Genomic DNA, 13,853 nt, shown 5'->3' on the forward strand with positions numbered 1-13,853 from the left:
GAACTTCCTCTGGTGTGATGAAAATAAGGCAAATTATTTTGTCCTCATGGTAGAAGGCCTAACACCCGAAACCGATGAATCAGTGCCAGCAGCCTGGAGTGGGATCAGCCTATCCACTGCTGCCAAAGGCCAGCCCCTTGTGGCACACTAACGTGGCCTGAGGGAGGTCAGAGGTTGCCCATGTAACATCACAGTCAGTCAAATACCAGCACCAGAGTCTAACGACCCCAAGACTGCACTGCCATTCGCTAACAGCCTCCACCTTAGATATAAGACTGTTTTTCTCACAAATGCTCCTAGATAACAGTTCCCCTTGTCAGTATCACCCTTGGAAGCATGATCAATATATATTACATATATGAAACCAAATAAAGCAACAGTCAAAACAGCAACTGTAGGCAGAACTGATACAGAATTTCCAGCTTATATCCTTCTGCTCAGTTTCCAGTCATGTTGTGAAGCTTCCACAATATCCTTTGCCATGGTAACCCATATGGATGGAGGGGGTGGAATTCCATCTAGCCCACCCATCCCTGGACCATGGAGCCTGCAGCCATGGACCTTAAGTATCACAATGGGCAATAAAATACACACGCTTAATCCAGCAGTAGATATTTTTACAATGATTGTCTTGAAAACTCAATATTCAGTAGAACAATAAAAACTAAAGTTTCAGAAGGTATTGGTCTAAGATAAATGAATCGTGCCCATTCCTCATTCGTGCAAACCCAAAAGAACCCAAACCAACCAAAACTAAACCCAAACTAAATAAAACAACAACAAAAGAACCCCAAAAACATACACAAAAAAGTTTAATCAACTTCACTATTTGAAGGCATTTAGTGTTCACAGCAAACATAGTACTGTGGTACTATTGGATGTATTACACCCAAATCTTGTCTTCTTTGAGCAAACAAGATTGATTTTCCAGTACTTTCACATCCAGTATCTTGGAGGAGCACCGGGAAGACTTGTGAAATCATACAAGTAGCAGATTATATTCCATGCTAGAATCACCTGGTGTTAAATAGAGCTGCTTTGGCCACCACCAACACAGAACAATAGTGCCATCAGCACTACTGTGATCAGTAAAAATAAAAATTAAAAAAAAAAGAATCTGCAGTTTCTTTTGCTTGTGTTTCTATCATCACAGAATGGCATTTATGTCCTCATGAAACAAGGAAGAAACAAAACCCAAAAATTTTGATGGCTTAATATTTTGCATTGTTTCAATAAATCCGAGAGAGCAAATACTTATTAAACTATTGAATTAGGAACTGGAGATTTTACAAGGTTTAAGAAAGGCTACTCTAGGTAGAACAGGAAGTAACAGGAAAATTTTATATATTACCTCAGAGAGTGATTTCTAAATCTCCCTTTCCAAATCGTTCACTCTTCAGCACTGCCATATCTTGAACATGTGAACACTCTACATGCACATACCCATGCAGATGGACAGATGTACACCTGCACATATAATCCACATAAGTATACAATGATTATCCAGTGTTCTTTTCCAATTAATATTAACTTTATGCATCATACTGGAAAGGAAAAGAGAGCTTATTGTGTCTCTTACACTTTATACCATATATTACTGGGTTCCTAGCCTTCTGAAAGCCTGGTAAGCTCTCATTTCAAACAAATTACTCCTGCCCTCCACAAATGTTTATGAGAACTAAAAATTAAATGAAAATGGCAAGAGATGTCTGCTTTTATTATTCCATAGGAAATGATCATCAAACTGCTGAAGGCTCTGAAAAAATGCCTGTTTTCCATCAACTGCATGCCTATCTTGATGAAAGATCCCAAATTATTCTGCAATGACTTAAATCTTTCTTGCTCTGTATATCCCTCCCTCTGCAATACAGACAGCACATTTTAGCCTATACAGTAACTCAGCACATCAAGGACAAAGCCTAATGTAAGCTTGAGACAGAGGCCATACTCTGATTGAGACCTCAATTAGGAAGAAAATTGTGGCTTTCGAGATCTCAGTATGTCAGCAGAAGGATTCATGGCTCTGACAAGTTGCTGGGATCAGTGCACTGTTCCTTTCTCAGGACATTTGGATTACTGTTTGCTCTCAGTTGCAGAAGAAAAATTCGCTTTTAAACCAAGTGGAGTTAGTCTGTCATCTCAGATAGCACAACTTTCCCTGAATAAGTAAATGCGAAGGAAAATCCATTTTTTTCTATAAATATGCAGGACTTTTTTCTTTAAATATTGACATCCAGACCCTTATAGATTTCTTAACCTTTAGTCTATCAGCACAGTTGCAGTCACCCAAATATGTGCCTGGTCTATGGTAAAACTCAGCTAGCTTTGTGACAGCTATAGATCTGTCAGATGTCAGAAGCTGTTCCCAAGGAAACATCAGGAAAAGGGGTTATAGGAGGCATTGAAAAGCTGTTCTGAAGGTCTGCTAAGAGGAACAAGAAAGCCCACCTTTCTCCATGAAAAAATAAAAAATAGATATAAACCACTACAGCAAAGTCTAAGATGATGAGAACAACAGAAGACAAAAATTTGAAGTTCAGTTTTAAAAACAGAACTATCATTATAGCAATACTTTTTTTTTTTTTTTTACCTAAGAGAATATTCACTCCTTTTGGAGAGAGAATGTGATCTATTTCCAAACTGCATATCCCTTGAAAGAAAAACTGTAAGCTTCTTCCTTCTTTTACTAGTAAGCTGATGTTTATTCATGTGCATGGAGCTACCGCACAGACCTCACACAGCATGACGGGTGTGCTGGCTGAAAGGTATGATAGATGATGACTATCACCAGAATTTTTAAAGCAGGATGCTCAAGCTTGGCTGCTTAACCTATATTTAGCCTGCTAAATAAGCGGCCTGATTTTTCAAAGTGCAAAGTGAGAATTGCCATGTCTCTCACTCCCAGAGGGAGACTGGCACACTGGCCACTCCATGGCCCTTGCCATGTGACACCACAGCCTGCCTCTGACCCCAGGACGTACCACAGGTACCCACCACCACACATTCTGAAGCATATGTCTCACATGTTGAAGCCCAAGAAAACTGAAATGTCTGTTGGCTTCCCAGGATACTCAGCACTTCAGAAAACCAGGACACTTATTTAGGAGACTAAATATGGATATAAGACCCTAGTGCTAAAAAAAATTGGCCCATTTAAGAAGAAAGGATGTACGCCATCACCTTGGAGCTCCCCAGCAGATAGGACTGAAGAGAAGCTCTGGCTCTGCGGTGCTCACTCTAAAATCAGCTCCTTTCAAGATTGATGCTCTGCCCTCCCTGGGACTTCTGAAGAGCTTATAGTGTGAAGAAGTATGGGATGAGTTACAATCAGAGCGAGAACTGGATAATCCTTTCTCAGGGGCCTATCTGAACACCTCACTCAGGTGAAACAGAGTTGCAGTCCCTGAGCAAAACATCTACTACAGCTGCCATCCCTGTGCTCCTGCTGAAGGGACGCTTATCAAGTCAGCATTTCTGCCTGGGAGGGAGAGGGACATTTAAGCACCCATGCAGGGGTAGCAGGGTACAATTGTCTCCTCAGAGATAAGGCTCTACCTTTGTCCATCTCACAGCTGTAGGTATGGCACCTATAGCACATGACTCCTTCCCTCACTGTGCTCCACCACTACCGTGTACTGATGCAACATTCCCTGACCCAAAAAGAAGGAAGAACCACCTGACTGGAAATTAATTCTCACCATGGCATGCTTGGTTTGTAGCCAGGTACCAGAGGAAAACTGCTTCCATATATTCCCTACTCACTCTTCACTCATCTGACCCAGCAGAAACAGCACAAACCAGGGAAGCAGGACGGATTTCCAGATCATTTAGAGTCATACATAAGCTAGCTGCAGGTACCTCCAACACGCCAGATCTTTTCCTGCTTTCCCCTCATCACCTCCAGGACTTCCACTCCCTCACCCACTTGTGGAGCCCAACCCTCTGGGGCAGTGGTGGTCTCCCATGGCATACCCACACTGTGACCCTCTCCCCCCCTTTACCTCCACACACCTGCTTTCCCAGCTTTGTAGTGAAAAGGGATCGCATTTGGCTTTGATATTCACAATATCCTGATTTTATACTTCATTTTGCCAGTGATGCAGAGAGATAATCAGAAAAGCACCATGACACAAGCCACAAGCAGTACTGCATACAGTATAATCTCCTCTGAAAAGGCATTTGTATTTCCTTCTCTAGAACAAAGTTACAGGAAGGGGACCAAACTATATTAGCTTTTCTCCTGGAAGGGAGCACACTTTGTAGCATTTAGACTGCTGCAGTAACTCTTACCAAGCTGAGACTCTTGCACAGCTTCACCTGATAAGAAAAGCTCAAATCACCCCTTTTTCTGAATTTGGTATGATGGCATAACCAAAATACAATAATAAGTAACAACAACAACAAAAAATATTTTAAAACTCCTTGTAAGAAGCAGGAAGGGAAAAAATCATTAGGTTACAGAACTCTTGAATATTGTTGACTGGCTAATTAAAATGCAATAGAGCAGAAAAAAGTGCACAGACGATGCTTAGGATGTAATGTGAAGAGCAATCACAACCACTCAGTGGGGCTTAGCAGGTCTGAAACAGTATCTAATTCTGCAAACTCCAGAAAAGCACTGCATAATGTAAACCCTATTGCTCTACATACTCTAATGAAAAATGCCTGCTTTTGGATTGAATTGCATACACATCTATTGTGAGTCCAGCATGATAAAGAAAACAAGCATTATGCATTTAAAGATGTTGCCTCATTAAAAGAAGCTGAAAGAAATCCATTGTTACAGTTTCTATGACAGAATTAAGTAACTGGGTGACAGGTGGTCTATTATTATTTTTAAATGGACTAAACTTGCATATATACAGACACAAGGCACATATTTACTTTGATATTACAGTAGGCACCTGCAGCTTGTTATTGCAAGGATCTTTATTAAGCAAGTGTGCATTTAGTAATGTCAGCAGATTTATAAAACTATTTACTTGCTCTACAATTTGGAATACATAGCTTTGCAATCTTATAACTATTATTTCTAAGAAAATAAGAAGATAATGATAACTGCTCTCATAGGAATATGCTTTCAGACATTGTTACAAACAAACATTGTTACAAACAAACACGTTTCCCCTACGCTTACGTTAAAAAGTTCCGAGATTTTTAGTGCTGAGATTTAATCCGCTTGCAAGCACACATCTTTGTATCACTAACCTGCCAGCTAGCTTCCCGCCGCAGCCCTTTTATCCAGTTTTCTTCTAAGTCCTTATTCTCTCTCGTGGATGTTTCATCCATAGCTGATGAAGCTTGCACAAACTCGATTGGCCACTGGCTGTTACACTCTCTTTGTAAGCCTTTACCGAGGCAGCAGCAAGTGCAGTTCGGTGACAGACTGTCATGAAGAAAATGTCACACCACGGGTGGGGGGAAGCAAGGCGGGAGAGGCAATGGGAGGGGAGTGAAAGGGTCGACACGAAGGATCCACACGTGAAAAGATCTGGGGGAGTGTGACCGCGGTCTGACACGCTCCCGCTGGTCCAGCAAATGCATCACTGCAGCCAGGGAGTTCGCAGGCTAATGACAGAGGGTTGGTGACATTGTGGAACAGCCCTAATTAGATGTAAAGTATAGTAGAACTGCTAATACTGTCCAAAGCCTTTCCCAAAAGTGTCTTTTTCACGTATTGCAATAATTGTCTCATTTGGTGTCACTATAATTAAGACTGCACTGGGGATGTGGAATCAAGCAAAGGAAATACAAATAGCTGCTGGGTCTGTTGAAAAGAAAATATTTCAGTGTATCTGTTTGAAAAGTGCTTCCTGAACTGCTCTGCAGCCAATAAACATGAATAATAATACAGGCCATTTTGATAGAAATGGGCTCATTACCATACTGGCTGCTGAGCTCTTTCAGAGCGCAAGTTCAGCAATGCAGAAATGGGTTCAGCAGGACACAAGTATTTCAACCCCAAACCAGAAAAAAATTTGTCCCAATGTAAGCTATTTTATAAAAACTGCTTGCACTTGCTCTCTGTGCATCACACTGAGATATCTGCCACATACTGAACATGGCCAGGCTCTCCTTATGATGCTCTTTATCACTCCTTCACTAAGCACCACCATCTTTCATCAAGAGACAGCTTAGTCTCCCCATCAACTCCTTAAAATATCCACTAGGATTTTTTACCAAACTAAAAAAAAAAAAAAACAAAAAAACACAACAACAAAAAAAAAACCCAAAAAACAAACAAACAAACAAACAAAACCAAACCAGAAAAAAAGCCCAGAGCCTTTCCTGCCACTTCATTATAGCATTTATCACAGATTAGCTGAAAACATTGAGCTCACTGCATGTGGAAATCAAGGTTTCAGTCAGTGACAAGGAACAAACTGTTGTTTGGAAATACTGTTTTGGAACAAAATCTAATATTAATTTTTAATTATGCTTTTAGCTGAAACAACTCTCTCCTGTAGAAAAAAACACACTGTGATAACTTTAAAATTCAGAAAGTTTATGACTATTAGGATGAGATTTTCTTTTTAAAGTGCTGTCTATCTGTCATTCACATTGTTTATTTACTAAGCAGATTAAAAAAAGGATTAATTTTTAAATTCATATTTTCTCCTGGGGATTTTCATTTGCAGATCCCAGCCATCCTCCCGGGGCTGAGCCAGACCTTTGCACAGGGCTGCTGAAATACAAATAATAGCCCCTCCCTTTACACATTTCTTCTAGGCTAATGGAAAACATTTCTATTTTTCTCAGGCTTCACATATACCATTTGTTAAAAATTTGGGGTCTTCCACAGCTTTACTATGTCTTTGCCATAAAACTAAGCGTGTCAAACAGTACTTAGTGTATGTTGCTCCACACTGTGGCAACGTCCCTGAGCCTTCTTCCTGTAGCTCTGAATTTCTCGTCTGTTGTTTTCTTTTTCCTCTCCTTTCTCCTGTTAGTTAAACAATCAGAGAAGCTTGGGCAGTTTGGTTTCTGCTGCATTCAGTGTGACTTTTGGGATTGTGTTACGTACCGGAAGTGTGCGTGGACACCAGCTCCTATTACACGTATGGATATTTATTTTTAGACCCAGCAGCACAAGGTAAAGCAGTACAAACACCAGAAGGAGCCAGATGCTTGCACAGACACAGACATCAGGCTGGCAACAAAAGAGATGCAAAGGGACTTTTTGCTCATAAATTATTAGAAATCTGCTGCCTGGGTAAAAAAACATTAATTTTACCTAATAAAACAGAGACACCAGGCAAAGATAACGCAAAGCCACTGACCTGGCCCTGGTGGAACCCTGTGCCTTACACTACTCACCTACTGCTCAGCAGCAAAAGAGTGCTTGATCTAAATTAGCAGGGCTCACAGTAACCCACACAAAGGCCCACAGTACTGGCAATGCCAAAACCTTCCTCCCAGGTGATAACAAAATACAACAACACAGATAACAAATCCTTGAGATTTTTAAGAGTGCTGGCATTTGTGAAAGACAGCATCTAGGCAACAGCTGGTCTGATGTTGGAGGAGTACAATAAAAAAATTAAAAACAAAGTAGGAGGAATTCTTGTTTTACTCTGCATATGGCATAGACAGATGCAAACCAACATACCAACATACTCATACTGGGCCAGAAGCATAATTCTAAATCTAAGATGGATAGTGCACAGAAAAGGTTTAGTGATAATTGTAAATATTCGCAGTGCTCCTAATCTAAGCTCTCTGGACTGCAATGAATTATTTCGTGATTTTCCCTTGTCTTTTTTACTACCATGTAATAGCCAAAATTGTGCATGAGCTGCAAGAACATGAAGATGTTTATTGATGGAAATCAAACTACCTTTTTCACCCACAGTGTTTTTGATATGTTAGAGCCTGAAGCAAAGAAAACATAATAAAAACAATATATAGATGAGAACTTCAATTTTCCCCTGTGTATGAATCTGTCACTTATTTGCTAGGAATCAAATCTAACTCCACACAGTTAAAGACGCTCCATACATCATTCTCCATAATCCAGTACTCAGCTCAAATGTACCTTTGCTTGAAGTTCATACAACGTACTTGATTTTACACTAAACAAAACATCTCTGGATATTACAGCTTTGAGTCTAAACGGCTTTTGCTGCAATTCTATCTCCAATAGTAAGAAACAGTGAGAACGGATTTATCAGAACAAGGTAATAGGGATGCTTCAGAAATCCATCCTGAGGATTGGATTTGACTCTTAACAACAGGCTAATTTTTTTTTTCAGATATCCCCAATTTATCACTGTGATATTACTATACAAGTGGCAGCAGCATGAAGAAACAAATGTGAGAAAAATATGAAGGTGTTTTTGAATACTGAACTGCTACCCAAGCATATCCTGTTTTTTCAAAACACTTGAGCTTTGAAATGGGTGCTGCTTCTGGGCAAGGACTAGCTTCTCACACTCACACAGCCCTTCCCTGCCTAGCCAGCCCAGCACAGTAGCACAGCCTACGTTGGATATAGTCAGGTACATCTCCACCACATCAAGGTTACCTGGAGATCTCCAATGGTATAATCAGGAGTGAAGCAAGAAAGGATTTGGGTGCCTCCTGGTGATATCAGTGCTACAAAGGGTCTTTAGTAGAGAACTGAACTCTGCTCTTAGGAGATGCAGCATCATGCTGGATACCAGCATACTAACTGATACTGTTCTTGGAGGGATCCAAGGACAAACATAAGTGATTTTTGCCATCTCCTTCAAAAGCTATGGTGAGGTCATCTCAGATACAGCACAGAATGGGTTCACAACATTTCAACAGATTTCTTTCAAAGTGTTACGCTCTTCTTACAGTCCTAGATATGCCCACCTTTCATTTCCTTTCCCCTAACCAAACGCTGTACTCTGATCTCTGTCACCAGTTCCACATGAATTAAACCCTGAAGTCTACTACCTGGTATGCATGCAGTTCTTGCTAGTTTTGTTTTCCTGCCATGTGTACCAATTGCAGCCTTGCAATAACCCTCATTTCTGAGATTTATCATCAGAGGATAATGCAGAGAACTAGTGAAATTACTAAGGGATCCCTGGGATCTCTCAGTGCAGAACCTCCATGCATTTCTGCCTCTTGGATCGTAAGTTTTCAGCACAGAGCATGTTGTCAGTGCCAGACTCATGGCTGGCAACTTAACTCACGGAGGCATGAGATTTAAACTAAAGAGACCCCTCTAGCACTTTCTAGAAGACAGAAGAGGAAGAATTGATGTCTTCAAGTGTAACTCAGATCAAGGAGCACTGCATGGTAATATATGAAAGGGAAAAATCCTGAAGTAGATCTTAACTTTTAACTAGACAGTAGTTTCTGAGGGTAAAATATAAGTTTTCCCTGAACTAAAACCAAGCCATAGCTACATAATTTACTACACAGCCTATATTAAAGCTACTCACACAGTTTTCTTACTCATCAGCCAGGCTACCTTTAAGATGTCTGCAGATCAGCCCAGAGACAGTAAAGAACATTCCACAGGGAACTGTGGTCAAACTTGCAGTACTCAGGTTATGTCCCACACACAGCAGGGACAGTTTCTGATGATGATATTCATCTCAACTGCATTGTGGGACGTAAATGTCACCTGTCCATACCTGATTAAGGTCTCTTTACTAAAGATAAGAGAACAAAGGCACCTACGGAGAGCAGGTCACCCAACATTAGCTCAGGCTGACATTAACCCCACCCCACCCCCCCACCATGGACATGTCTTTGCCAATAGTGGGAGAAACTGAGGGGGACTCCCAGACCTGTGTACCTAATGCATAAGTGGCCCAGTTGGTGCAGTAGAATCCCCCACTCTTGGCTCCATGCAGAGCCAGTATCTTTGTGGATAGAGTTTGCAGTCACCTTGTCTCTCTAAACACCATGCCCACGTACAGTGCAGTGCATATGGCCAAGACTGAGCCACACACAGTGCAAAAGTGTGCAACACCTTTCTGCTTACCAACGCAAAGCACAGCATTGTGTGAGGGCTGCTATGGGAAATTAACTCCATCTCAGCCAGACCCAATACAGAACCTCCTAGGTACTCAGAGCTCTAAGATCCCACTTTCCTCCCAGTCCCTGTTACAAAGGACTCCAGCATCGTCTCCCACATATTTGAGATCACACAAAGCTCATATCTCATTCCCAAACTTAAAACTTAGCTTACAAAGTACCAGTGAAAAAGGAGACCTGATTCGTTCCTCTTCAGGGAAACCTGGGCTCATGAAATCCCCTGATCACTTCTAGAAGTGTAGATTAGACTATTACCTGCAGCAGAGGTTTTGGGTGCCAGTTGCTGAAGGCAACTCCCTCCTGATGGAGCCCTTGCACGCTGCTGCAGCTGCAGAACTACAGCACCTGGCAGGATGATGGTGTGGCAGATCAGCACAGCTCAGACATACCTGTTCTCCTATGTATTGCTGCATATGCTGCCTAAATTGATTACCTGTTGACAAGCTAAAAATAAAGTTGCCATTTGAGCACCACACTGTGTGGCATTCCACAGGCTGACAAAGAGCTGTATTTTCCCTAACTTAACCTAAGTGTCCTTCGAGTAGAGGAGCTTGCTTTGTCTGCTAACCACTCAAGGAGAAGCTTCTTTCTCTGTCTTGCCTATCTTGCAACTTTCAAGTTCCTGCCTGAAAGAATTACTTATTTGTTAGTGTCAGACTGTCATCCTTCTGAAAGCAGAGCCATGAGATCTTAACAGACTGGATGTACATGGCTGTTAAATTTATTAGTTAAGAAAAACAGCAAATGACAAGTGAATAAAGCACTCCTTGGGACATTCGGACTACTGATTCCATATAAATCAATACCAAGTGTTATAAAATGTCAGAAAATACCAGATGAGGAGAAAGGAATCAATAGATACCTTCTGGATTAAACAAGTGATGAATATTCTTTACCAACAAAATAAATTAAACTATAAAACCCCCTATGCTAAAGCATTATCCAGCCTCTTATGTGAAACCCCAAAGAAGGCAATTCAGGGATAAGGCTGGAAACTCTGTCCTTAAACAGCACCACTGAGGAAAAGGGGGACATAAAGAAGGAGCAGGAAGAGAACAACTAAATTGTTTTGACACAAGTTGAAAATGAAATATTGAGTCAAACATGTTCCTCTTCATCCTGAATTCCCTTCACCTGCTAGGCTTGAGTCACAAAGACAGTGGCTTTCTGATTGTAATATGTCTGCACTATGCTCTGACTCTGATTTCAATACCTCATTTCTGATGTCAATACAATATTATAGTCCTGAACAGTTTAATGATTTTATAAATATTTTCTCTTTGTGGTTCTGGATCCCTACTTCTGTAGCAGTCTCTGGACCCCAGCAGCTGTAGCATCCTAGGCCAGGCACCCAGTGGAAACCCTGTTGTACAGTCAGGATAGAAAAAAAGAAAACAGAAGTCTTGGGTTCACATAAGTTTTTTTAGCAGCTGTGGCCCTCAACGCAGGGTATCACTTCATCAAGGTACATATTTCTGCTTCTAACAGGTCCCTGTTTACAAAAGCCCTGTGTCACACACCACAAATCACGACCTGCCATAAATGAATACATTACCTTTTTCTTTTAATGCATGCAGAAAAAAATCTGGTATTACATATAATGGAAATACACTTGTATATGTCTTCCAGACTCCTGCTGAAGATTATATTACTACATACTCCTCACTCCACTTTGCAGAAGTAGGTCAAAGAAGGTCACTGGAAATAGAACATGGAAAATCCCTCCTATGAAAATTGTCAGTAAAGAAAAGGTTGTTTTTTTCTTTTCAGTTTCAGGAAGAAAATTGATTAACACCCAACATTATAAAATTTTCTAGAGAAGATAATGGTAAAAGGAGCAGGTCCATTCTTTCTGATTATCAAAAGAAGACAAGGGCATACAACAAAAGCTAAAAGTGGCAGATTCAAATAAATAAAATCAAACTTTTTTCAGAAATATCTAATTAGAGAGTGGAACTCAATACCGAAAGTAGTGCCTGAGGGAAAGAATGTATCAACTTTCCTCAAGTGTTAGTGCAACTGTAATAGTAAGCAATTCAAACACACCACTAATAAAGGTATGTTCTTCACAATATATGCCAGCCTGGAAAGCTGGAGGTTCACACCAGGAGCAATGCAGGATGACGTGTCTGATCACCCTGATGATCACCCAACACTTGTCCATCCTTGGCTGAAAACAGCTGGTGCTGGCCCAACCTCCATCTGCTGTAGGTGTACTCGAGGGCTGAAGAGGTTTTGCAATTCCCATGGCCTTACAGATCAACACTGGATCCTGCTGCTTTACCTGGGTAGGCAGCTATTGTTCTTGATGTAGGTTATACTGGAGATGTCTGGTCGGGGTGTCTCAGGTTTGACAGCTTTATAGAATTTATAATCCTCAGTGCAAAGAGACCGAAAGATAAACATCAGAAATTGATCTTACTTCTCTGTATCCTTCTCACCTAAACACCTATTCATTATCTGCCGTTTAAATCTTTCCAAAGTGCACGCAAGACAGGTCCCAAAATCTCAGGAATGGCCAAAAGAAGCTGAACAAGTCCACACAATTGCCTTCAAGCTCATGATACTGCTCTGGTAAGACTTGAAGGACTCTGTAACAGCAGAGCTAATGTGATCAACTCTGCCACTCCAGGGAGCAGAAGGCAATGTTTTCAATGTGTGAAGAGAGGAACCCTTCATCATCTGAGGGGAACATGAGCATGGGCCATCAATCACGCTGCAGTGGGCTTTGGGAGATCTGCCTTCCCTTGCCTGGGCAGATGGATCAAGCCAAAGATGCCGCCTCATTTCTCAGTAAAACAGAACCAGTAGAGAGAATACAAAAGAGGATGCTGGCACATATTGCTGCATTGAGAACGCTTATCAGCATTTCTCATAGAACTCTAGCAAAGCAGATTTGTCATCAAGATTTAGGAGAGGCTGACCAAATGCAGGAGCATTCAACTCCCCATTCCTGCCATCCTAGCACAGCCACGGATTACAGCTAATGCAGCAAAATGGCCTTAATTTCACTCTGCCCTTTCCTGCCCTTTCTCAGGAGATCTCCTCTGCCATTGAAAGAATTTCTGGACAATGCTAATGCTTCCCACTGCATAGGGTTTGCATGGCAAGGATTTGGTAGTGTAAAGGAAACAGGTGTGGCTGCTGTGAAAAGCAGACAGAAGCTTCCCCCATGTCTGACAGAGCTAATGCCAGCTGGCTCCAGGACAGACCTGCTGCGGGCCAAAGCCAAGCCCATCAGCAATGGTGGTACCACCTCTGGGATAACATGGTTAAGAAGGGGGCAAACACTCCTGTGCAATTGATGCCTAAGCTTTTAATATATTTTTCATATATTTGTAGCTTTGTAGATTTCTAAAACATGGATGTAACTCCCAATAATTTTCCTACCCCTTTCCCACCTACATTGCAGGAGAATAAGCTAACCTTATAACACATATTATGCTACATTTCTGAAATATTATCTAGTCTTGCCTCTTAAGCCAAGGACATCTTATTTTCTTTTACCTTGTATCCAAGGCATAATAAATATGAGGCTAGAAACTATGGGGAAATGCCTCTGAATGGGGCAGAACCAAAAGGGGGGGATTACTTAACTAACTGTTCTAATTAGACACTACTGTCAAATATGCTAATTTGTTAAACTCATAAAACTGTAGAAGTCCTCTATCACGTGTGTATTTTGCCATATTTTCACTTGGAGGCCTTTAATTTAAGGCCTTCTTTTACGTTACTTTCTATATTAATATTATGTCCAAAGTATCTTGTTTTCTTTCTAGATTTTGAAAGGCATCACAACAACAGCCCGAAGAGACTATGGGAAGAACAGCCCTGCA

At 41.1% G+C, this 13,853-nt stretch overlaps 1 protein-coding gene across 2 annotated transcripts in view; it reads right to left on the minus strand.

Moving 5' to 3' along the window:
* The window catches only part of PPARGC1A (PPARG coactivator 1 alpha), a 364,171-nt gene that overhangs the window by 166,180 nt on the left and 184,138 nt on the right, over positions 1 to 13,853 (minus strand). The window contains exon 1 of one of the 2 annotated variants that reach the window (XM_072928036.1): positions 5,209 to 6,177. The exons of the other annotated variant lie outside the window; for it this stretch is intronic. Coding sequence (XP_072784137.1) covers positions 5,209 to 5,289 — 81 coding nt within the window. The 5' untranslated portion in view covers positions 5,290 to 6,177. Of the gene's footprint in view, positions 1 to 5,208; positions 6,178 to 13,853 lie in introns of those variants that run through there. 2 annotated transcript variants of the gene reach the window in all.

The sequence above is a fragment of the Taeniopygia guttata genome, chromosome 4, assembly GCF_048771995.1.
Source record: "Taeniopygia guttata chromosome 4, bTaeGut7.mat, whole genome shotgun sequence".
NCBI classification, from domain to species: Eukaryota; Metazoa; Chordata; class Aves; order Passeriformes; family Estrildidae; genus Taeniopygia; species Taeniopygia guttata.